This window comes from Mustela lutreola, chromosome 1 (assembly GCF_030435805.1).
Source record: "Mustela lutreola isolate mMusLut2 chromosome 1, mMusLut2.pri, whole genome shotgun sequence".
Classification (NCBI taxonomy): Eukaryota; Metazoa; Chordata; class Mammalia; order Carnivora; family Mustelidae; genus Mustela; species Mustela lutreola.
Genome location: NC_081290.1, coordinates 103,764,717 through 103,792,111, shown reverse-complemented (window position 1 = coordinate 103,792,111; position 27,395 = coordinate 103,764,717). Strand labels below are relative to the sequence as shown.

The window sequence follows — 27,395 nt, the reverse complement described above, 5'->3', positions numbered from 1 at the left end:
ATTGGGGCAGGTACCCAGTAGTGGAATTACTGGATCATATGGTATTTTCAGTTCTATTTTTGACATAACTTCATGCTTTTTTCCGTAGGGATAGTACCAGTTTACATTCCCACCAACAGTGCATGAGAGCTCCCTTTTCCCCACATCTGCACCATTTGTTTGTGTTTTTTATTCTAACCACCTGACTGGTGCAAACTGATATCTTATTATGGTTCTGATTAGCATTTTCCTGGTGACTTACAATGTTGAGCATCTTTTCAAATGTCCGTTGGTCATCTCTATGTCTTCTTTGGAAAAATCTCTATTTAGGTCCTCTGCCCAATTTTTAACTTTTTTTTGTTTTGAGTTATATAAGTTCTTTATATATTTTGGATATTAACCCCTTATTGTATATGTCATTGCAAATATCTTCTCCCATTCCATAGGGGTTCTTTTGTTTTGTTTTCTTGATGGTGTCCTTTACTGTGCAAACCTTATTAGTTTGAAGTAGTCCCAATAGTTTAGTTTTGTTTTTATTTCCCTTGCCTGAGAAGACATAGAAAAATAGAAATAGACATAGAAAAATATTGCTAAGGCTGATGTCCAAAAGATTATTGCTCATTTTTCTTTTAAGGATCTTATCATTTCAGTCTCACATTTAGGTCCTCAGTTCATTTCGAGTTTATTTTTGTATATGCTGTAAGAAAATCATTTCATTCTTTTGCCTGTAGCTGTCCATTTATTGAAAAGGAAGTCTTTTTCCTAGTGTATATTCTTGCCTCCTTTTCATAGATTGACTATGTATATATGGTTTTATTTCTGTGTTCTGTATCCTATTCCATTGATCTCTGTGTCTATTTTTTCTCCCAGTTCCATACTATTTTGATGATTATGGTTATCTGTAGTATGTCTTGAAATCTGGGATTGTGATAGCTCTACCTTTCTTCTCAAGAATACTTCAGCTATTTGTGGTATTTTGTGGTTCCATAACAATTTCAGGATTATGTGTTCTACTTCTGTGAAAAATGCCATTGTTATTTTGACAGGAATTACATTGAATCCCTACATTGCTTTGGGTAGTATGGACAATTTAACATTAATTCTTCCAATTCATGAGCCTTCTTTGTGTTGTTGTCAATGTTTTCATTAACATCTTATAATTTCCAGGGTATAAGCCTTCCACTTCTTTAGTTAAATAGATTCCTAAGTGTTTTATTATTTTTAGTGCAGTTGTAAATGGAATTGTCTCTTTAATTTCTCTTTTTGGTACTTCATTATTAGTGTACAAAAACACAACACATTTCTGTATACTAATTTTATATCCTGTAACTTTACCGAATTCATTTATTTGTTCTAATAGTTGTTTTGGTGGATTCCTTAGGATTTTCTCTATATAGTATCATATCTGCAAATAGTGACCATTTCACTTCTTCCTTAAAACTTGAATTTTTTAAAAAATTTTTTCCTTGTCTGATTGCTGCAGGTAGGACTTTCAGTGCTATGTTGAATAAAAGTTGTGAGAGTGAACATCCTTGTCTTGTTCCTGATCTGAGGGGGAAAAGCTTCAGTTTTCCCTAATAGGGTTTGTTATATAAGGCCTTTATTATGTTGAGGTGTATTCCCACTAAATCTACTTAAGTTGAGTTGTTATCATGAATGGATATTGTATTCTGTCAAATTATTTTTCTGCATGTATTGAGATGATCATATGGCTTTTATTCTCTCTTATTAATATGATATATAACATTTATTGATTTGTGGTGATTACCCTTGAATCCCTGGAATAAGTCCCCTTGATCATGTTGAATGAACCTTTTAATGTATTGTTGAAATTGGTTTGCTAATGTTTTGTTGAGAATTTTTGCATCTGTTATCATCAGAGATATTGACCTACGTTTTTCTTTTTTCTTTTTTTTTAATAGTGTCTTTGTTTTAGTATCAGAATAATGTAGGCCTCATAGATTGAATTTGGAAACTTTTCTTCCTCTGCTATTTCTTTGGAATAGTTGGAGAAGGATAAGTGTTAACTCTTTTTTAAATGTTTGCTAGAATTCATGTATGAAGCCACCTGGTCCTAGATTTTGATGGGAGTTTATTACTGATTCACTTTTGTTGCTAGTAATTGGTTTCTTCGTATTTTCTATTCCTTTCTGATGCAGTTTGGGAAGATTGTATATTTCTAGATATTTATCCATTTCTTCAAGGTTGTCCAGATTGTTTGCATATAATTTTTGTAAAATTGTCATGATTTTTTGTATCTCTTATTTCAGTTATTTCTCCTTCATTTCTGTTTTTATTTGAGTCCTCACTCTCCTTTTACTTATCAGCCTAATGGTTTATCAATTTAATTTCTCTTTTCAAAGAATCAGCTCCTTGTTTCATTGATATTTTCTATTATTCTTTAGTCTCTATTTCATCCATTTCAGCTCTAACCTCCTTATTTCATCCTTCTACTAGCTTTGGGCTTTTTTCTTTTTCTAATTCATTTAGGTATGAGGGTAAATTGTTTGAGATTTTTATTTTTTGAGGTAAGTTTGTAATGTCCTAAACGTCCCTCTAAGAACTGCTTTAACTGTGTCCCAATGATTTTGGACTATTGTGTATTAATTTTCATTTGTCTCCATGTATTTTTTAATCTTCCCTTTGATTTTCTTGTTAATCCATTAGATTTTCTTTTAATATCTATTTGAGAGGGAGATAGCATGTGCACACATGAGTTGGGGGAGGGACAGAAGGAGAGAGAGAATCTCAAGCAGACTCCCCACTGAGTGTAGAGCACAATGTGGGACTTGATCTCATAACCCCAAATTATGACCTGAGCCGAAACCAAGAAAGCCAGTCATTTAACCAACTGAGCCACCCAACTGCCGTACCATCAGTTATTTAATAGTATGTTATTTAGTTTCCACCTGTTTGTGAGGTTTATGTTTTTTCTTATAGTAGATTTCGTTTCATACCATTGTGGTCAAAAGGTACTTGATACGATTTCAGCCTTCTTAAATGTATTTAGATTTGTTTTCTGGCCTCACATGTGATTTATCCTGGAAAATGTTCCATGGATAATATCCACACTTGAGAAAAGAATTGTTCTGTAGTTTTGGATGGAATGTTCTGTATATATCTATTAGGTCTATCTGGTCCAATGTGTCATTCAAAGCCACTGTTTGCTTGATCTATCTGTTTATGCAAGTAGAGTTACTATTACTGTATAACTGTCAGTTTCTCCCTTTATGTGTATTAGTATTGGCTTCCTGTATTTTGGTCCTCCTGTGTTGGGTGCATAGATATTTATAATTGTTGTACTTTTTATGGGATTGACCCATAGGTCAAAGGATTGACCTTTATCATTATGTAGTTCCCTTCTTTGTGTCTTTCAACAGTCTTTGCTTTAAAGTGTTTTGTCTGACATAAATATTGCTACCCCAGTTTTTTTTCTTTTTTTCCACTTCCATTTCCATGGGTTATCTTTTTCCATCCCTTCACTTTCAGTCTGTGTGTGTCTTTAGCTTGTTTTTTGGCCATTCAGTCACCCTGGATCTTTTGATTAGAGCATTTAGTCCATTTACATTTAAAGTGATTGTTAATAGGTATGTGCTTAATGCCACTTTGTTAATGTTTCCTGGTGTTTTCGTAGTTCTTCTCTGTTCCTTTTTTCTTCTTTTGCTTTCTTTCCATGTGGTTTGATGGCTTTCTTTAATGTTATGCTTGGATTAGTTTCACTTTATTTTTTTGTATATCTATTACAGGTTTTTCATTTGTGGTTACCATTGGGTTCATATAGAACATCTTGTGTGTATAGCAGTCTATATTATGTTGATGTCACTTAAATTTGAACACATAGAAGCACTAAATTCTTGTTCCCCTTCCATATTTTATGTATATGATGTCATATTTTACATCTTTTTATTTTATCACTTGACTAATTTTTGTAGATACAATTGATTTTACTAGTTCAGTTTTCACCACCACACTGACTTTATGAGCGATTCCTCTACTACCTTTACTATATGTCTGCTTTTACTTGTGAAATTTTGCCTTTCATAATTTTCTTCTAGTTATGGCCTTTTCTTTCCACTTAAAGAATTCCCTTTAACCTCTTTTGTAAGGCTGGTTTAGTGGTGATGAACTACTTTATTGTTTGGGAAACTCTGTCTCTTCAATTCTGAGTGATAATCTTGCTGGGTAGAGTAGGTAGAGTATTCTTGATTGTAGGCTTTATCCTTTCAGCCCTTAGAATGTATCATGCCAGGGACGCCTGGGTGGCTCAGTTGGTTAAGCAGCTGCCTTCAGCTCAGGTCATGATCCCAGCATCCTTGGATCAAGTCCCACATCAGGCTCCTTGCTCCGCAGGGAGCCTGCTTCTCCCTCTGACTCTGCCTGCCTGTCTGCCTGTGCTCGCTCTTGCTCTCTCTCTCTGACAAATAAATAAAAAATCTTAAAAAAAAAAAAAAAGAATGTATCATGCCATTTTGTGCTTGCCTGCAAAGTTTCTGCTAAAATATCCTCTCATAGCCTTATGGGGTTTTCTTTGTATGTAACTTTTCTCTTGCTACTGTTAAATTTTTCTCATTATAATTACTTTTTGCCTGTTTAGTTTTTATGTATCCTAGAATAGATCTTCTTTGGTTCACCTTTTAGGCACTCTCTGTGCTTTCTGACCTGGATTCTGTCTCCTTCCCCAGATTTAGGGATGTTTACAGCTCTTATTTTTTTCAAATACATTTTCTGCCCCCTTTTTTCTTCTCCCTCTGGGATTCCCTACGACATGAATGTTATCATGCTTGATGATGTTGCAAAGTCTTTTAAGTTATTCTCACTTTTAAAATGCTTTTTCCTTTTTGCTATTCAGCTTGGTTGCTTTCCATCTCCTGCCTTCCAGATCACTGATCTGTTCTTCTGCACCCTTTAGTCTGCTGTGGATTCCCTCTAGGATATTTTTCATTTTAGCTACTGAATACTTAAGTATTCAGTATGATTCGGTATGACTGGTTATTATTTTTTTAAAGATTTTATTTATTTATTTGACAGAGAGAGAGGGATCACAAGTAGGCAGAGACGCAGGCAGAGAGAGAGGGGGAAGCAGGCTCCCCGCTGAGCAGAGAGCCCAATGTGGGGCTCGATTCCAGGACCCTGAGATCATGACCTGAGCCAAAGGCAGAGGCTTAACCCACTGAGCCACCCAGGTGCCCCATGACATGATTTTTTAATATTTTCTTTGTTTTTGGTGTTCTGACTTCATGCGCCCTTTTTTCAAGTCCAATATCTATGACCATTACTTTGAATTTTTTATAAGGCATATTGCTTTTGTTTCCTTTAGCTCCTCATTAGTCTTCATAGAACAGTTGATTTTTATGTATTCATCTTGTATTCTGCTGACTTCCTGAACTAGTTTTATTAGTGTTATATTTTTTCTCTTTTCGTAGATTCTTTAGGATTTACTACATACAAGACTATGTCATCTACAAATAGCGATAGTCTAATTTTTTCTTTTTGAATCTTGGTGCCTTTATTTCTTTTTCTTGCTTAATTTTCCTTGCTAGAACTTGTAGTAGCTATTGAATAAAATTGACAAAAGCAAACATTTTTGTCTTGTTCCTGATTTTAGGAAAAAACTCATTTTTTCACCATTAACTATGATGCTACCTGTAGATTTTATAGATCTTCTTTATCAGGGTGAGGTGGGGTTTTTTTTTCTTTTTCCCTATTCTAGCTTGTTATTTTTATTATGAAAAGATGTTGGAATTTTGCAAATACTTTTTCTGCTTCTAACGAGGTGATCATGTAGTATATTACTTTGATTTTTGCATGTTGGCCCAACATTGCATTTCTGAGATAAATCACCCTTGGCTGTAATGTACAGATCTTTTGTATGTGCAAATCTCTTTGCTAGATTTTACTGAGGATTCCTGCATTTATGTTAATAAAGGATATTGATATATTGCATTCTTTGATCTCTTTGTTTTTGGTATTAGATTCATACCTCCTTCATAGAATCCATTGAAAAGTTTGCCTTCCATTTTTTGGAAGAATTTGTGATGGATAGGGGTTCATTCTTTATTTTTTAAAAAATATTTCATATATTTATTTGAGAAAGCATGAGCAGTGGGGAGAGGAAGAAGTGGGGCTCAATCCCAGGACCTGGGATCATGACCTGAGATGAAGGCAGACACTTAACCAACTGAGCCAGCCAGGCACCCCAGTGCTAATTCTTTAAATGTTTGGTAGAATTAGGCAGCAAAGTCATGTACTTCTGGGCTTATCTTTACTGGCAGTTTTTTGATTATTAACTCAGTCTTTTATTAGTTATAGTTCTATTAATCTCTATTTCTTTTTGAGTCAGTTTCAGTAGTTCATGTCTAAGCATTTGTCCATTTCTTCTAGGTTATCCACTTAGATGATATATCATTTTTATTGTATGTTTATAAGGTATGTTTTCTTTTTTAATGCCTAATTTTAATATTTTGGGTCTTCTCTTTTTTCTGATTCCATGTATGTAGCTTTCTCAAGCTTGGATCCTTCCAAAGAACTTTGGATTCCTTTGACTTAACTCTATTGTTTTTCTATTCTTTATTTGATTAATTTCCACTCTAATCTTTAGTATTTCCTTCATTTGTGTTGTATTTAGTTTTCTCTTTTTTGAGATTTTTAAGGCAGAAGATTATTTTATTGGTTTGAGGACTTACTAAATATAGGTCTGTAAAGCTATAAATTTTCTTCTAATCTGCTTTAGATGCATCACATAAAGTCTTAATATTTTGATTTTTCATTTTCATTTGTCAGAAAATATTTTCTAACATCCCTTACAATTTTATTTCACCCACTGTTTAGCAGTGTGTTGCATATACATATTTATTAATTACCCAAATTTGCTTCTGCCCCATTTATAATTTCATCCCATTGATTTTTTTTTTTTAAAGATTTTATTTATTTATTTGACAGAGAGAAATCACAAGTAGATGGAGAGGCAGGCAGAGAGAGAGAGAGGGAAGCGGGCTCCCCGCTGAGCAGAGAGCCCGATGCAGGACTCGATCCCAAGACCTCGAGATCATGACCTGAGCCGAAGGCAGTGGCTTAACCCACTGAGCCACCCAGGCGCCCCCATCCCATTGATTTTAAACATTTAAATTTAGATAGGCTTGTTTATGATAGAACATACAGTCTGTCCTGGAGAATATTCCATGCACACTTGAGAATGCATTCTGCTATTTGGCAGAGTGTTCTCTAGATATTGTTTAGCTCAGTTGATTTCCAGTGTTTCTAGTTGTTATATACAGTTGTTTCGAGTTGTTATATACATTATTGAAATTGGATTATTAAATAATCTGCTTTTCCTTTTACTTCTGTCATTTTTTACTTTATGTATTTTGGTGCTCTATTTTTAGGCTCATACATATTTATAATTGTTACATCTTAAGGAGTGACCCTTTTATAAAAATGTACTTGTTTAAAACAAAAGTACTTGTGGGGCGCCTGGGTGGCTCAGTGGGTTGAGTCTCTGCCTTTGGCTCAGGTTCTGATCTCTGGGTCCTGGGATCGAGCCTCGCATCCAGCTCTCTACCCAGTGGGGAGCCTGCTTCCCCCTCTCTCTGCCTGCCTCTGTGCCTACTTGTGATCTCTCTCTCTCTCTCTCTGTCAAATAAATAAATGAAATCTTTAAAAAAAAAAAAAAGTACTTGTTTCTTGTAATAATATTTTCTTAAATCCTACTCTATCTGATATTAGTATAGCCATCCCAGTTCTCTTTTGATCACTATTACATGATACATATTTTTCTGTCCACTTAGTTTCAGCCCATTGATATCTTTAAAACTAAATCATGTCTCTTAAAACTGACACATAGTTGAAATTTTAATTCATTTTCCAGTTTTTGCCTTTTAGTTGCATTATTTAAACCATATACAGTAGATGTAACTATTGTCGAAGTAGGATTTATATTTGCCAATTTATTATTGGTTTCTGTATGTATTTCATTACACTATTCTTCCTTAAGGCATTATTTTGTGTTCAATAGACGTTTTGTAGTGTACCATTTCCACTCCCTTGTCACTCTTTTACAATATTTCTTGGAGTTATAACAATCTAAATTAGAGTAATACCAATTTAATTATAATACTGTACAGTAACTTTATTACTATATAGTTGCATTCACTCCTTTTCCTTTGGGCTTTTATTGTCATACAGTTTTATGCATTGTATATACATTAACATTTATAATTACTGCTTTACAGTTATCTTTTTTATGCTTTTTGTTTAAATTTTTTTTAATTAACATATAATGTATTAATAGCCCCAGGGGTACAGGTCTGTAAATCATCAGGCTTCACACTTCACAGCACTCACCATAGCACATACCTCCCCAATGTCAGTAACCCAACCACCCTCTCTCTACCCCCCTCCTCCTGGCAACCCTAGTTTCTTTTGTGAGATTAAGAGTCTCTTATAGTTTGTCTCCCTCCTGACCCCATCTTATTTCATTTTTTTCCTTCCCTACCACCCAAACCCCATACATTGCCTCTCAAATTCTCATATCAAGAAGATCATTTGATAATTGTCTTTCTCTGGTTGACTTATTTTGCTCAGCATAATACCCTCTAGTTCCATCCACATCATTGAAAAAGGCAAGATTTCATTTCTTTTGATGGCTGCATAGTATTCCATTGTATATATATATATATATATATATATATACATATATATATATATATACCACTTCTTCTTTATCCATTCATCTGGTGACAGATATCTAGGTTCTTTCCATAGTTTGGCTATTGTGGACATTGCTACTATAAACATTAGGGTGCACATGCCTCTTTGGATCACTACCTTTGTATCTTTAGGGTAAATACCCAGCAGTGTGATTGCTTGGTCATAGGGTAGCTCTATTTTCAACTTTTTGAGGAACCTCCATGCTGTTTTCCAGAGTGGCTGGAGGGTTCCCCATTCTCTCCATCCTCACCACCATCTATTGTTTTCTGACTTGTTAATTTTAACCATTCTGACTGGTGTGAGGTGGTATCTCATTGTGGTTTTGATTTGTATTTCCCTGATACCGAGTGATGTGGAGCAATTTTTCATATGTCTGTTGGCCATCAGGATGTCTTCTTCACAGAAATGTTCATGTCCTCTGCCCATTCCTTGATTGGATTATTTGTTCTTTGGGTGTTGAGTTTGATAAGTTCTTTATAGATTTTGGATACTAGCCCTTTGTCTGATATGTCATTTGCAAATATCTTCTCCCATTCTGTCAGTTGTCTTTTGGTTTTGTTGACTGTTTCCTTTGCTGTGTAAAAGCTTTTGATCTTGATGAAGTCCCCAATAGTTCATTTTTGCCCTTGCTTCCCTTGCCTTTGGCGATGTTTCTAGAAAGGAGTTGCTGTGGCTGATGTCAAAGAGGTTGCTGCCTGTGTTCTCTTCAAACACTTTGATGGATTCCTTTCCCCCACTGAGGTCCTTCATCCATTTTGAGTCTATTTTCATGTGTGGTGTAAGGAAATGGTCCAGTTTCATTTTTCTGCATGTGACTGCCCCAATTTTCCCAACAACATTTATTGAAGAGACTGTCTTTTTTCTATTGAACATTCTTTTCTGCTTCATCAAAGATTAGTTGACCATAGATTTGAGGGTCTATTCTGAGCTTGCTTTTCTGTTCCATTGATCTATGTGTCTGTTTGTGTGCCAGTACCATACTGTCTTGATGATGACAGCTTTGTAGTAGAGCTTGAAGTCTGGAATTGTGATGCCACCGACTCTTGCTTTCTTTTTCAACATTCCTCTGGTTTTTCGAGGTCTTTTCTGGTTCCATTTAAATTTGGGGATTATTTCTTCCATTTCCTTGAAAAACATTGATGGTATTTTGATAAGGATTGCATTAAATGTGTAGATTGCTTTAGGTAGCATAGATATTTTCACAATATTTGTGCTTCCAATCCATGAGCAAGGAATGTTTTTCCATTTCTTTGTGTCTTCCTACATTTCTTTCATGACTACTTTCTAGTTTTCTGAGTACAAATTCTTTGCTTCTCTAGTTAGGTTAATTCCTAGGTATCTTATGGTTTGGGGTGCTATTGCAAATGGGATTGACTCCTTAATTTCTCTTTCTTCTGTCTTGTTGGTTTGTAGAAATGGAACTGATGTCTGTGCATTGATTTTATATCCTGACACTTTACAGAATTCCTGTAAAAGTTCAAGCAGATTTGGATTGGAGTCTTTTGGGTTTTCTACACAAAGTATCATATCATCTGCAAAAAGTGAGAGTTTGACTTTGTCTTTGCCAATTTGAAGGCCTTTTATTTCTTTTTGTTGTCTGATTGCTGAGGCTAGGACTTCTAGAACTATGTTGAATTGCAATAGTGATAGTAGACATCCCTGCTGTGTTCCTGACCTTAGTGGAAAGGCTGTCAGTTTTTCTCCATTGAGAGTGATACTTGCTTTGGGTTTTTCATAGATGGCTTTGATGATATTGAGGTATGTACCCTCTATCCCTACACTGTGAGGAGTTTTGATCAAGAAAGGATGCTGTACTTTGTCAAATGCTTTTCCAACATCTGTTGAGAGTATTGTATGGTTCTTGGTCTTTCTTTTATTAATGTATTGTATCACATTGATTGATTTGTGGATGTTGAACCAACCATGGAACCCAGGAATAAATCCCACTTGGTCGTGGTGAATAATCCTTTTAATTTACCATTGGATCCTACTGGCTATTATTGTGGTGAGAATTTTTGCATCTATGCTCATCAAGGATATTCGTCTGAAATTCTCTTTTCTGATGGGGTCTTTTTCTGGTTTGGGGATGAAGGTAATGCTGGCCTCATAAAATGAGTTTGGACGTTTTCCTTCCATTTCTAATTCTAAAACAGTTTCAGGAGAATCGGAGTTAATTCTTCTTTAAATGCTTGGTAGAGTTCCCCTGGGAAGCCATCTGGCCCTGGGCTCTTGTTTGTTGGGAGATTTTTGTTGACTGCTTCAATCTTCTTACTGGTTATAGGTCTGTTCAGATTTTCTATTTCTTCCTGGTTCAGTTTTGGTAGTTTATACATCTCTAGGAATGCATCCATTTCTGCCAGATTGTCAAATTTGCTGGTATATAGTTGCTTATAATATGTTCTTATAGTTTGTATTTCTTTGGTGTTAGTTGTGATCTCTCCTCTTTCATTCATGATTTAATTAATTTGGGTCCTTTCTCTTTTCTTTTTGATAAGTCTGGCAAGGAGTTATCAGTTAATTCTTTCAAAGAACCACCTCCTAGTTTCATTGATTTGTTCTACTGTTTTTTGTTGTTGTTGTTTCCATTTCATTGATTTCTGCTCAGATCTTTATTATTTCTCTTCTCCTGCTGGGTTTAGGCTTTCTTTGCTATTCTTTCTCCAGCCTCTTTAGGTGTAGGATTAGGTTGTGTATTTGAGACCTTTCTTATTTCTTGACAAAGGCTTGTATCACTATATATTTTCCTCTCAGGACTGCCTTTGCTCTGTCCCACATATTTCGAACAGTTGTGTTTTCATTATCATTTGTTTCCATGAATTTTTTGAATTCTTCTTTAATTTCCTGTTTGACCCATTCATTCTTTAGTAGGATGCTCTTTAGTCTCCATATATTTGGGTTCTTTCCAACTTTCCTCTTGTGCTTGAGTTCTAGCTTCATAGCAGTGTGGTCTGAAAATATGCAGGGAATGATCCCAATCTTTTGATACTGGTTGAGACCTGATTTGTGACCCAGGATGTGATCTATTCTGGAGAATGTACCATGTGCACTAGAGAAGAATGTTAATTCTGTTGCTTTGGGATGGAATGTTCTGAATATATCTGTGATGTCCATCTGGTCCAGTGTGTCATTGAAGGCCTTTATTTCCTTGTTGATCTTTTGCTTGGATGATCTGTCCATTTCAGTGAGGAGGGTGTTAAAGTCCTCTATTATTATTGTATTATTGTTGATGTGTTTCTCTGATTTTTTTATTAATTGGTTTATATAGTTGGCTGTTCCCATGTTAGGGGCATAGATATTGAAAATAGTTAGATCTTCTTATTGGAAAGACCCTTTATGTATGATATAGTGTCCTTCCTCATCTCTTATTATAGTCTTTGGCTTAAAATCTAATTGGTCTGATACAGGGATTGCCACCCCAGCTTTCTTTTGATGTCTGTTAGCATGGTAAATTGTTTTCCACCACCCTCACTTTAAATCTGGAGGTGTCTTTGGGTCTATAATGAGTCTTGTAGACAGTATATTGATTTGGGGGGGGGGGGGTATCCATTCTGATATCCTGTCTTTTGATTGGGGGCATTTAGCCCATTTACATTCAGGGTAACTATTGAGAGATATGAATTTAGTGCCATTGTATTGCCTGTAAGGTGACTGTTACTGTATATTGTCTTTGTTCCTTTCTGGTCTACTACTTTTAGAGTCTCTCTTTGCTTAGAGGACCCCTTTCAATATTTTCTGTAGAGCTAGTTCATTGTTTACAAATTCTTTCAGTTTTTGTTTGTCCTGGAAGCTTTTTATCTCTCCTTCTATTTTCAGTGATAGCCTAGCTGGATATAATATTCTTGGCTGCATGTTTTTCTCATTTCCTGCTCTGAATATATCATGCCAGTTCTTTCTGGCCTACCAGGTCTCTGGATAAGTTTGCTGCCAATCTAATATTTTTTACCATTGTATGTTACAGACTTCTTGTCCAGGGCTGCTTTCAGGATTTTCTCTTTGTCACTAAGACATGTAATTTTAACTATTAGATGACAGGGTGTGGACTTATTATTGATTTTGAGGTGGATTCTCTGTGCCTCCGGTATTTTGATGCTTGTTCCCTTTGCCATATTAGGGAAATTCTCTACAATAATTCTCTCCAGGGATGCCTGGGTGGCTCAGTTGGTTAAGCATCTGCCTTTGGCTCAGGTCATGATCCCAGCGTCCTGGGATCGAGTCCCACATCAGGCTCCTTGCTCTGCAGGGAGCCTGCTTCTCCCTCTGACTCTGCCTGCCACTCTGTCTGCTTGTGCTTGCGCTCACTCTACCTCTCTCTCTCTGACAAATAAATAAACAAAATTTAAAAAATAATAATAATAATTCTCTCCAATATACTTTTGCCTCCCTCTCTCTTTCTTCTTCTTCTGGCATTCCAATTATTCTAATATTTTTTCATCTTATGGTATCATTTATCTCTCAAATTCTCCCCTCGTGGTCCAGTAGTTGTTTGCTTCTCCTTTGCTCAGCTTCCTCATTCTCCATCATCTGGTCTTCTGTATCACTAATTCTCTCTTCTGCCTCATTTATCCTAGCTGTAAGAGCCTCCATTTTTTACTGCACCTCATTGATAGCTTTTTTAAATTTCAGCTTGGTTAGATTTTAGTTCTTTTATTTCTCCAGACAGGGTTTCTCTAATATCTACCATGCCTTTTTTGAGCCCAGCTAGCACTTGAGAATCATCATTCTAAACTCTAGATCTGATATATTACCAATGTCCGTATTGAGTAGGTCCCTAGCCTTTGGTACTGCCTCTTGTTGCGTTTGTTTGTTTTTGTTTTTGTTTGTCTTGTTTTTTTTGTTTTTCTGTTTTTTTGTTTTTTGTGGTGAGTTTTTCCACCTTGTCATTTATCCAGATAAGAATATATGAACAAGAGATGGGGCGCTTGGGTGGCTCAGTGGGTTAAGCCTCTGCCTTCCACTCAGGTCATGATCTAAGGGTCCTGGGATCGAGTCCCACATCAGGCTCTCTGCTCAGCCAGTCACTTGCTTCCTCCTCTCTCTCTTTATCTGCCTCTCTTCCTGCTTGTGATCTCTCTCTCTCTGTCAAAATAAGTAAATAAAATCTTAAATATATATATATATATATATACATATATATATATATATATACATATATATATATATATATGAATGAGAGAATAAAATACTAAAAGGGTGACAAAGACCCCAGAAAAATGTGTGTTAACCAAATCAGAAGAGACCCCAAATTGGGGGGAGAAGAAAGAGGGTAAAAAGAAGTTTAAACAAGAATTTTTTTTTTTTTAATTTAAAAAATATATATATTAGACTGCTAAAGAGAACAGAACCGCCCACTTGATTTTGGGTGTATTTTAGTCTCTTAGAAGAAACTACCTCCCAAAATTTAAAGAAAGCAGAACTTATGTGTACACAAAAATAAGGGTAAACATGATGAAGGGATGCAATATGACTGTAAAATGAAAATTTAAAAAAAATTCTAAAAAAGGAGTGATAAGTTGGGTGGGAAAAGAAAGAAAGAAAAAGAAAGTGGAGATAATTTGCTTAGGCTGGAGACTAGAATAATTTACTTAGGCTGGAGTGCTAGATTTAGGGTATATTTTGATCTATTAAAAGAAGTTGTTCCCAACCTTTTTCAGAAGAAAAAACCTTGTATGTGTACAAAAAATAAAATTAGATACAATGAAGGATAAAATATGACTATAATAATGAAGGTTTAAAAGTATTGTTAAGATAAACTAGTTTAAAAAACATAAAAAGAAGAAAGAGTAAAAGTTAAAAAATTAAGAAAAAAATTATTTTAATTAATTAACTTCACAAGACTAATGAATCATGGGGAGAAAACCATGAATTCCATGCTTTACTTTCCCCTCCTCTGGAATTCCACTGTTCTCCTTGATCAGTGAGCTTGATCTTCCCTGGATGTTCTTGTTGATCTTCTGGGGGAGGGACCTGTTATAGTGATTCTCAAGTGTCTTTGCCTGAGGCAGAACTGCACTGCTCTTGCCAGGGGCCAAGCCATGTAATCTGCTCAGGTTTGCACTCCAGAACTTTTGTTCCCTGAGCGCTTTCCATAGAGCTCTAGAGGATGGGAATGAAAATGGCAGCCTCCCAGTCTCCAGCCTGGAGAAGCCGAGAGCTCAGGGCCCCATTCCTTAGTGCGCCCTTGGAGAAAAGCACTCAGTCATTCCCATCTCCTTGTTCTCCAGTCGCATTCTGAGCTCGCCCGGCCTGTGACCAAACTTTTCTGTCTCTGACACACAGCCCCTTTAGAGTCTCCAAACCCAGCAGATTCCTTCTGCTCTTCTGGTGGGTCTCCCCGGATCTGCCACTTGTGTGGTCCTTGCTCAAGGAGCAGTGGTCTGACTATGCCTCGATCACAGTTTAAGGTAACCCCAAGCTGAGAGCTCACTCCTCAGCTCCGTCTCTATAGCTGGCTTCATTGCTCTAATACCGGGAAGCTCTGCTACACGCAGACACCCCCAATCCCTCTGTGACCTTGCAGAATTTGAGACCTCTGAGAGCTCTCCCTATGATAGCTACACCTCCGCTGAGCCTCTGGAGCAATGTCCCTCAATGGAGCAGACTTTTAAAAGTTCTGATTTTGTGCTCTGCTGCTCTACCGCTTGCTGGGAGCCAACCCCTCCCCCAAAGTCTGTCTTCCCGTGGCTTTAGATTCACTTCTCCCCACATCTTACCTTTCAGAAAGTGGTTGATTTTCTGTTTCTAGAATTGCTGCTCTTCTTCTCTTCAATCGCCTGTTGGATTTGTAGGTGTTCAGGATTGTTCGGTTTGATAACTATCTAACTGAACTGTGACCTGATGTCGGTCTGCTACTCCTCCGCCATCTTTACTCCTCCTTCAAGTGTCAATCTACAGTTGCCTTTAAATCAGATATAAAGAGTTAAAAACAATACACATATAAGGTCTTTTTGTTTAACTATGTATTTACTTTTACTGGTGCTCATCTTTTCATATGGATTCGAGTTACTGTCCAGCATCCTTTGCTCTCAGTCTGAAGGACTTCATTTAGCATTTATTACAGAGCAGGCCTAAAACCATAAACACTCTCAGATTATTTATCAGGGCATACCTTAGTTTATTATTCACTCTTAAAGCATAGCTTTACTAAATACGGAATTTCTTAGTTGACAGTCTTATCGTCAGCTGACCTCCATTGTCAGCTGTTAATCTTACTCAAAAGAGTTTTTTGCTGCTTTCAAGATTCTTTCTCTTTGGCTGTCTGTTATAATTATTCTAGGTGTGGAGCACCTTTTTATGCTACTGGGAGTTATCTGACCTTCTTGAATGTTGTTCATCAAATTTGAGGAGTTTGGGCTTCATACTCTCTTACTCTTCCTCCTTTACTTTGGGGATGCTCATTATGAACATGTTGGTATGTTTGATTTTATCCCCACAGGTCTCTGAGGTTGTGTTATTTTTTTCTTCATTCTTTTTCTGTTTCTTTGAATGTATGATCTCAATTGACTTCAACTTCTCTCCCACTGCTTTTTCTGTCCCTTCCTCAAATCTACCATTGAATCCTTGTAATGGAGTTTTTTTTTTTAATTTCAGTGATTTTTACTTGTTAGTTCCAGAATTGCCACTTGTTTTATTATTATGTTTTCTACTTCTTATATCTCATCTATTTGAAAAGACATTGTTTTCATACTTTTAGTTCTTTAAGCATGACTTCCTTCAGTTCTTTAAACATACTTGAAATCATAACTCAAAGTCTTTGTTTAGTAGTCTGACACCTGGACTTCCTCACTGACAGCTTTCTTCCTGTGTATTAACCATACTTTGTTTTGTTGTATGTTTTATAATTGTTAGAATTATATAGTTAGTTACAAGGCTAGATTCTCTGCCCTACCCAGGATTTGTTATTGTTACTGGTACTGTTTGTTAGTTTAGTGACTCTTCTAAAGTATTTCAGTAAAATCTATATTTTTCTCATAAGCAGTTGTGGAAGTCTGTGCTTGGTTAGCTTAGTGGTCACCTAATGATTATACATAGATTCTTACTTAAAATCAGTAAGTCTCCCAGTCTTGGGCAAAGGATCTCTGTATGTATATTAGAGCGTGCCCTCAACAGTCAGCAAGGCAATTTACAATTCTGCCTTACCCCTTTACTCCCTGCTTGTGCAGAGCTTCAAAGTTAGCCAGTTTAGAGCTTATGTCTTTTGTGAGTGAGCATACAGCCTTAGGTATGTACATGGCTTTCTGGACTCCCAGGCACATGTCAGAACTTTTTAAAGCTTCCTACAGACATCTTATTTCCCATCTTTTAATTTTAAGCTTTTGAATAGCCTTTTTTTTTTTTTTTTTTTTTTTAAATAGCCACCTGTTATCTGCTACCTCAGGCAGCCACAGTGGTTAACAATTAACACCTCCTGACTCCAGGTCAGGTAAATGAAGACAGCTTTGCTAGTAGGGTCTTGTAGAGAACTATCAAATAGGTAAAATAATGATATTTTTCTGGGAATGGAGCATTAAAGGATATCTAGCCTAATTCTTCCCCTTCCAGTGGTCCCCAGGTTGCTGATTTTTACTATAAATGTGGGCTGTTGGTTTTGAAAGCTGTCATAGAGTTCTGGGAACAGTGGGTATAGGGCAAATGAAAACACTATGAAGCTTACTCTTCTAATGGAAATTCCATTGCTTTTCTTGAATAAATATTCCCTGGAATGCTGCAAGTCGTTGTTAATTTGCAAGTTTCTGAAAAGTTAATTTTGACAATATTTACCAGTCAGTATTCTAAGTGCTTTTATGGACGAGTGAAATTTCAGAGATCCTTTTTCTGCCATTTTTGCTGACATCTCTAAAATGACAATTTCTAATTATAACATTCCTTCTGCATTTATTAGCTAGAGTTCTTTAAAGATTTTTTTCTTATAAACTGATTACCATTGGGTGCCTGGGTGGCTCAGTGCGTTAAGCCGCTGCCTTCAGCTCAGGTCATGATCTCAGGGTCCTGGGATCAAGTCCCACATCGGGCTCTCTGCACAGCAGGGAGCCTGCTTCCCTCTCTCTCTCTCTGCCTGCTTGTGATCTCTCTCTCTGTCAAATAAATAAATAAATAATCTTTAAAAAAAAAATAAATAAACTGATTACCATTAAGTATAGTTTGTAAGCAAATTAATAGATAAATATATGGTACATATCTTGAGTTGTGAAATTTGAGAATGGGGATTTGGTGTCTCAGTAATTACCCCAAATGACCAATTCGTCAGTTCTTTCTTTTTGGTATCATTATTAACTTGTAGGTTTTAACCTATTTCCTTTTGATGAGAAGTGCTTTTAGAGGTCACTCTTTGTGCCAAGATATATTCATTACCACTGAGATATTGTTACTTTATGACATTTTCAGTGGCAGATATAGTAATTATTTTTTACAATTTTTTACAATTGGGGCTATTAAATCATGAGTTTATATTGTTATTTCCTACTTGTAATTAAGGTTATAGGATATCCACTTACCTTTTACACTTACCTTACATTGAAATTTTTTTGACATTAACAATAACTTCTTCATGTCACAATATACATAAATAATTTCGAAATACTACTCCTAAGATTGTGATGTTCACTGAGGTCAGAACAGCAATATATAAACAAAGCAATTTTAACAAAAAGAAAATATTTTTAAAGTATCAAACATAAGTCACAGAGCTGAAGAATAACTAAACTAAAAAATCCTCTAGAGGGGTTCAAGTGAATGAAAAAGAGTGAAGCTAGCTTAAGGAATTTATGGGACACCCTAAGAGGACCAATATACACAATATAAAGGTGCTAGAAGGAAACAAAAGGGAGAGGTGCAAAAAGCTTATTCAAGAAATAACAAACCAAAAAAATAAAAAAAAATCTTGAAACAAATATACCAAAATTTGTGGACTATAGCAAAAGCAGTTTTAAAAGACTTCATAATAATAAATATCAACATTTTTAAAAAAAAGAAAGAAAATTTTCACATAAATAACCTAACTTTTTACCTCAAGGAACCTAATGAACGAACAAAGCCTAAAGTTAGCAGAAGGAAGGAAATAACAAGAATCAGAGTGGAAATAAATGAAACAGTGACTAAAAACACAATAGAAAAGATGAATGAAACTAAGCTACATTTTGAAAATATAAACAAAATAGTAAACCTTTTTACCAAGAAAAAAGGAGGACTCAAAGAAATACAACTACAAATGAAAGAGAAGGCATTTCAACAGGTACCACACAAATACAAAATGTTATAAGCAAATACTATGAACGATTGTACATCCACAGGTTGAACAACCTAGAGAAAGTGGCTAAATTCCTAGACACATTCAACTTACCAAGACTGAATCATGAAGAAATAGAAAATCTGAATAGACCAATTACTAGTAAAGAGATTGAGTCAGTAATCAAAAATCTCCCAACAAAGAAAAGCCTGGGATCAGATGGCTTTAGTGGTCATTTCTACCAAACATCTGAAGATGGATTAGCAATCCTTCTCAAACTCTTTCGAAAACTTGAAGAAAATGAATTATTTCCAAACTCATTTTACAAGGCCAGCATTATAATGATATCAAAGCCAGACAGAAACTACAAAAAAAGAAAATTATCTGCCAGTATCCCTGATGAAAAGTTAAATGCAAAAACTTTCAACATAGTATTAGCAAACCAAGTCCAATAGTACATTAAAAGGATCATATACTATGATCAAGTGGGATTTACTCCACAGTTGTAAGAATAGTTCAGTATTCCCAATCAATGCAATATTCCACATGAACAAAATTAAGCATAAAAATGGTATGATCATTCATGAAGTCCAGAAAAAAGTATATGACAAAGTTCAACATCCTTCCATAATAAAAACTGAGTATAGAAGGAAAGCACCTCAACATAATAAAGGCCATATATGAGTAAGCCACAGCTAACATCATTCTCAGTGATGAACAGCTCTCTAAGATCACGAACAATACAAAAAAGGCCTACTCTCAAAACTTTCATTCAATATGTTATTTGACATACTAGATCGAACAATCAGGCAAGAAAATAAAATAACGGGGATCCAAATCAGAAAGGAAAAAAGAAAAGCTTTCACTATTTGCAGGTAACTTATATACAGAAAATTCTAAAGACTCCAAAAAGTGTTAGAACTAATAAACAAATTCAGTAAAGTTGCAGGATACATCCATATACAAAAATCAGTTGTGTTTCTATATACTAACAGTGAACTAACAGAGAAAGTAAGGAAATAATCCCATTTACAAAAGAAACAAAATACCTAGGAATAAATTTAAGCAAGGAGATGAAAAATCCATATACTGAAAACCAAAAAAGATTGATGTCTCAAGAAAAGACTGATGAAAGAAAAAAAGACACAAATAAATGTAAAGATGGTCTATGTTCATGGACTGGAAGAATCAATATTGTTAACATTCCCACAGTACCCAAAGCAGTCTGCAAATTCAGTGCAATCCTTATCAAAATTCCAATGGCATTTTTCATGCTAATAGAAAAAAATAATCCCAAATTTATATGGAATCACAAATGACCCCAATAGTCAAAGCAGTCTTGAGAACAAAAAACAAAGTTAGAGTCCTCATATTTTCTGATTTCAAACTATATCACAAAGCTATAGTAATTAAAATAACATGGTACTGACAACAAAACAAACAGATTAATGGAGCAAAATGCAGAACCAACAAATACATGTATGCAAATATGGTAAAAAAAAAATTTCTAATAACCAAAACTATACAATGGGGGAAAGATCATTTCTTCAATAAATGGTATTGAGAAAAGAGGGATCTCACCTAAAAGAATGAAATCAGGCCTCTCTTACACTATACACAAAAATCAACTCAAAGTGGACTAAAGTTTTGAACACAACACCTGAAACTAAAACTCCCAGAAAAAACATAGGGGTAAACTTCTTGGAATTGATCTTAACAATTTTTTTTTTGCATTCCAAAAGCAAAGGCACCAAAAGCAAAATAAGCAGGACTACATCAAACCAAAAACTGAACAGTAGAGGAAACTATCAACAAAATGAAGAGGCAATCTACTGGATGGGAGAAAATATTTGCAAATAAAGTATCTAAAAGAGGTTAAAATCCCAAATACACAAGAAATCTATAAAACTCAATAGAGAAAAAAATTAGGTAAAGGGCCTAAGTAGACATTTTTATAGAGAATGCATGCAGATGGCAAACAGGTACATGAAAAGGTGCTCAACACCACTAATCATTGAGGAAATATAAATCAAAACCACAGTTGAGATATCTCCTATCACCTGACCCTGTTAGATTGTCTAATACCAAAAAGACAAGAATGTTAACATGAAAGTGGAGAAAAGAAAAATCCTATTAGAGCATAAACTGTTATAACTGCTATGGAAAATAGTATAAAGATTCCTCAAAAAGTTAGTAATAGAACTTCCATATGATCCAGCAATCCCACTTCTGAGTATATATCCAAAAGAAATGAAATCATTATCATTATTATTATCATTAGCATTATTCATAATAACCAAGGTGTAAAGACAACCTACGTGTCCACCAGTGGTAAGTGGATAAAGAAAATGTGTTATGGAGGGAGAGGGGAAAAAAGTTGTTATTCAGCCTAAAAAGGGAGGTGGAATCTTGTCATTTGTAACAACATGGATGCACCTAGAGGACACTGTGCTAAGTGAAATAAGCCAGAGAAAGACAAATACTGCATGATTCCACTTTTACGTGGAATCAGAAACAAAAAAGTTGAACTCTGAAACAGTAGAGAAGGGATCGTGAGGGCACCTGAGTGGTCAGTCTGTTGAGTATCCAACTCTCGGTTTCTGTCAGGTTATGACCTCACGGGTCATGAAATTGAACCCCACATGGGGCTCTGCACACTCACCATGAAGTCTGCTTGGGATTGTTTCCCTCTTCCTCTCCCTACCTCCTGCCCCTCCCCCAACTTGTGTGCTCTCTCTCTTGCTCTTTCTCTCCAACAAATAAATCTTTAAAAAATAACCTAAAAAATAAGGTTGTTGGGAGACTTGGGGGTAAGGGAAATAGGGAAAGGTTTATAGAAGTGTACAATCTTGTATGTGCTGTGAAGTGTGTAAACCTGGCGATTCACAGACCTGTACCCCTGGGGCTAATAATACATTATATGTTTATAAAAAATTAAAAAAAAAAAAGCGTACAATCTTTCATTATAAAATGAATAAGGAGGGGGTGCCTGGGTGGCTCAGTGGGTTAAAGCCTCTCTTTCAGCTCAGGTCATGATCCCAAGGTCCTGGGATCAAGCCTCGCATCGGACTCTGCTCAGCAGGGAGCCTGCTTCCTCCTCTCTCTGCCTGCCTCTCTGCCTACTTGTGATCTCCATCTGTCAAATAAATAAATAAAATCTTTTTAAAAAATAAAATAAAATAAAATGAATAAGAAGGGATGCCTTGGTGGCTCAGTCATTAAGCATCTCCCTTCAGCTCAGGTCAGGGTCCTGGGATAGAGCCCTGCATTGGGCTCCCTGCTCAGTGGGAAGCTTGATTCTCCCTCTCCCCCTGCTTGTAGTCCCTCTCTCCCTGTCTTCTCTCTCTATCAACTAAATAAATAAAATCTTAAATAAATAAAATGAATAAGGTCTATGGATTTAATATATAACATGGAGACTATAGTTGATAGTATATATTTGTTTCTTACTCTGGGTGTTACTTATTTGTATTTTTTGGGTTTTTTTTTTTTTTGGTGAGCATTTGTAAGCTATAAAATTTATATGTATTACGCTATAGTAAAAAGTTTGTTTAAATTGGTTTGTTTTAAAATGAGTTAAAATAGTTCTTTTCTGATATGATTATGGCAAGCTTTAAATGAACTTCTGTTAAAACTAATTTGCACTCGTTTTTGCATGCAGACATCCCGAATACAAGATTGGTAGCCTAGAGAAATGTTCGATATCGTTATCTATGAACTTGGTCCTTTGATTCCTCAGGAGAACCTGTGCCTGTCAAGGGCTGGACCCTGAGACCTGTGGTGCCTCCTTTTCTTTTGGTTGTTCATGGAGCATGTACTACAATGGATGTAAGTTTGCCAGAAGCAAGATCCCAAGAAAATTTAAGCTGCTTGGGGATGACCCAAAAGAGGTTTGTTTACTTCTTGATATATAATCTCTTTGATTTTCATGGAGAATTGATGAGTACAGATGAAGTAAACAGTATAACATACTGTTAAATTCTCATTAACATAGAGAATTTCATCTCAGAGGTACATCAAAATTTTCGCTGAACTGTAGGTATACATTATATATTTGATAAAATTAGTATAATAATAACTATGTTTACCAAAGTAGTAAAGTCTGAACATAAACTACTCATACCTATGGCCTTTCGTACTTACCTTTTATGTTAACTGCAGAGTTTTAAGCAGCCATCACTATGGTATTAAAACCAAGTATTAACATTTCATTGTTAAAACTTTCATTTTTCTCAAACCTGAGTTGCAGAAGTCATGTTCATCACTATCCCATTCAATAAAGACCATTTCTCATCACATTGTCATACCGTGATATTTGATAAAGTTATCATAACGAATGCATTCAAGTAACTAAAACATATTTAGATATTAATATAAAATTTTAATTGATATTATATATTTCTCAAAATATAACTTAAAAATGGATATCAATTTTAATAACTTTTGGGTATAGCTTCTAGTGTATGCTAATTGAATAATCAAAAAACCCCTGAATGCTTACCATTTAGATATGACCAAATTTTTAGTGACTCTGTGAACCTCATAATTTTTTCAAACTTTAAGTGTAATTGAAATACAGTCAAACTTTAAGTGCAATTGAAATACAGTTATACTATATATATTATTGATATGTCCCTCTAAATGAAAAATGTGCTAGTGTTATTATTTGTGACTATAATAGTAAGTGGAAATTTAGTAAAGTACAAAAACTCTTGAAATGATGATAAAATTTTTTTCACAGGATTGTATTTTTAATAAACTATAGTAAATGGGCTACATATCCCTCTTCATAAGAAGAAAATACAAACAATAAGCCTAATGAAGTGTAGCAGTTTTACATAGCTGATAAGCCACTTTAATTTTCCATACTGCGGAGCTTTTTTACTATTTTATAAATGTTTATCGCTTTTACTAGATTTAACATAAAGCAAATCCAAGGGATAGCTAGGAACATCCTCCCTCAGGTAGGTAGGAGAGGTTGGCTTAGAAACCTCCTCATCTTCTAAATTATAAATAAGTGTAACTCCTCCAGGTAGTTACATCTTCTACGGTTTTGGAGAAAAGAAAAATGTTACTGTGAAATGAGAACTTCTAAATATGAATGGAATAACTAGGTATTATCACCTACCATTTTACAACTATCTTACCTAGAAAATGTTTCTTTTGTAGGTTGGAAGGAAGGAGTGTAACTGAACATTTCTCCTTTAAAGTAAATTTACAAAGTTCTGCATATAAACTCTCAACATTTCTAGTTCTGAGAGTTTTATCCATATGTAAAGCATCTACTAACTTTTAGTTCAGCGGAAAGATTTTCTCAAATTTTGAATGCTATTTTTATAAACATTTAAAAATATGAAGATTGAAAATAGATGAACCAAAGAAATCCTTTCAATAGCTCATCTTCCATGGCAGCTGACTGGAGAAGGAGTGGAAAATGTGACCTCTTTAAAACCATATGGCTTTATTCTCCTTATCCCACTACTAGCATAGTCTTACATTTATAAAATGCCAAATATCCACATGGGGAGTACAAAATTGATTAATATAAAACACCAAAGAGCTAGACATTCTAATAACACATACAAAAATAGATGATGTATGGTTTATACTTTTTATTTAGAAATAGTTGTGTTAAGGAACGTTATTTAATAAGAAAGACACTATTGTCATTTTGATCTAAGATGTAGTGAGAAAAATTTAACTGATAGCCTCTCTTACATATGGAAAGGATTTAGGATTTAATACATAGAATTATTCATTTTATACAGGAAGAGAAACTGGAGTCCCATTTACAAAACCTGTCCACTCTTATGGCACCAACATACAAGAAACTTGCACCTGATGCATATAATAATCAGGTAAGTTTATAAAAAAAATCATTGACAATGACTGGAACAGTTTACTTATTATTGATGACCTACCTACTTCCAAAATTATTTTTGAAGCAATGATTTTCCTTTATTTTTCTAATTTTTCCTCTTCCCAATTAGAGAACCCACAGTGTTCTGTTTCTGGTACATAAGAATTATATCATCCAAAAGAGCATATTTTTGGTCTTTTAATCTGTAAAGATAATGAGCTTTTAAGTCTCACAAGCTGTTCTATCCACTAATCTTGTTTTCATATCTCTTCTGTAATCAGACTTTGGTGGTTAATTAAAATTATGTGGCACAAACTATAGGTTCTAACCACCTATTAACTGTTTTCACATATATGTCTATATATATTAAGCTGTGAGTGTACTGCTTTGTAAGTGTACATAGAAATGTCCAAATATGTCAGATTTTGCTGGATTCTCTTCTTTTTAATTGGCCTTAGCTCCATGAACCAAGTAAAAACATCTTTTTCCTATTTTGGGGGTGTGTTGTAGACTGTATCTATTTGGAAGGCTAGGTGATTTGTTCAGAAATGCTCATGAAGGGGAAAAAAAAACTGTGAAGTCTTCCCTGTCATTATAACATCAACAACAGGAGCATTAAATGGATATAAGCTAGATACCATATTTAGTATATGTTATATATATTAAATATATATATTTATGTTATAAACTAAATATTTAGTCACTGTGGACATAAAGGTAAGCAATGTAGGGTTTCTGTCTTTAGAGGAGACAGAGATATGTAAAATAGCAATTATAGAATAATATGATAACAGCTGGAATAGAGGTATGCATATTTCTGAAGGAACAAAAAAGTTCTCCCTGAAAGTAGAGATTTAAGAATTAAGGTCACAAATGGCCTTGGAGACCATATAAAAATCTTTGAACTTGACCCTGTACTTAAGAAGGCTACCATTGGGGCATTTTAAGTGTGTGTTGGGGGCAGAGGAGGGTGATTTAATTTATAAAGAACACTGCCTCAAAAACTAATGATGTGCAATTGCAGGGTAGATCTATATTTAATTTCTTGAGGACTCTCCACACTTTTTTCCAAAGTGGCTGTACCAACTTACATTCCCACCAGCAGTGTAAGAGGATTCCCCTTTCTCCACATCCTCTCCAACACATATTGTTTACAGTCTTGTTAATTTTAGCCATTCTGACTGGTATAAGGTGGTATCTCAATGTGGTTTTGATTTGAAACTCCCTGATGGCTAGTGATGATAAACATTTTTTTCATGTGTCTGTTAGCCATTTGTATGTCTTCTTTGGAGAAGTGTCTATTCATGTCTTTTGCCCATTCTTTGACATGATTATGTTTTGTGTGTGTTGACTTTGAGGAGTTTTTTATACATCTTGGATGTCAGCCCTTTGTCTATACTGTCATTTGTAAATATCTTCTCCCATTCCGTGGGTTGCCTCTTTGTTTTGTTGACTGTTTCCTTTGCTGTGCAGAAGCTTTTGATCTTGATGAAGTCCCAAAAGTTCATTTTCACTTTTATTTCCTTTGTCTTTGGAGACATATCTTGAAAGAAGTTGCTGTGGCCTATGTTGAAGAGGTTACTGCCTATGTTCTCCTCTAGGATTCTGATGAATTCCTGCCTCATGTTGAGGTCTTATCCATTTCAAGTTTATCTTTGTGTATAGTGTAAGAGAATGGTTGAGTTTCATTCTTCTACACATAGCTGTCCAATTTTCCCAGCACCATTTACTGAAGAGACTGTCTTTTTCCCACTGTATATGTGTCTGTTTTTATCCCAGTGCCATGCTGTCTTGGTGATCACAGCTTTGTAGTTAAAAAAAAAAAAAAAACTAATGATGTATTGTATGGTGACTGACATGACACAGTAAGAAAAAGAACTAATGAAGTACGATGTGGTGACATAACATAATACAAAAAAGCATAAAATAAATAAATATAGTTTACCCAATAAGCCAAATTAAAATACAACGTACGTTGGCATAAGATTAAATCGGAGAAGTAAGCTAGTGTAGTCATTGAGCAAGAGATGTTAAAGTCCTAAATTAAAGAGATGGCAGTAGTGATAGAATAAAGAAAATAAAATGTGTGAAATATTTGAGGTAGAACTTACAGAACTTAGTGACCGATTGGATTTGAGGATAAGCAAAAGGGAGAGGTTCAGGATTCACCAAATTTCTGGCTTGGACAGATGGTTCTATTTAGTATTTGGAGTCAATGAGGAAAAGTAAGTTTGGGGGCAAATAGGGGGAAATGATACATTTTATTTGGGACAACTATGTTTGACATAATTCTGGAATAATTGGATAGAAAATCAGGAGAAAAATCCAAACTAGCACTGTAGATTTGAGACTTATCAAAATGCAAGTAGTTGAAACTGAATACATAGGAGTGAATACAGTTTTTCAAAGTGGAGGTTCTAAAGTAAAGGGGCTGCTGATGGCATTCTGGAACACATGGACATTTTAGGAGTAGAAGATGAGAAACCAGTAAAGTAAATGCTGGGGGTAGGCACAATATAGTAAAAGAAGTTAAAGATTTAAGGGAAAGAGAGAGACTGATAGATGGAGGAAAGCTGGAAGTGATGAAGGTAGCCAGAGAGGAGTACACAACAGCAGGGGGTACAGGGA

At 35.2% G+C, this 27,395-nt stretch overlaps 1 protein-coding gene across 1 annotated transcript in view; it reads left to right on the top strand.

The window, feature by feature from the left end:
• Positions 1-27,395, top strand: part of TET2 (tet methylcytosine dioxygenase 2) — a 139,936-nt gene that overhangs the window by 100,011 nt on the left and 12,530 nt on the right. The window contains exons 7-8 of the mRNA XM_059171723.1: positions 22,647-22,797; positions 24,676-24,765. Coding sequence (XP_059027706.1) covers positions 22,647-22,797; positions 24,676-24,765 — 241 coding nt within the window. The remainder of the gene's footprint in view (positions 1-22,646; positions 22,798-24,675; positions 24,766-27,395) is intronic.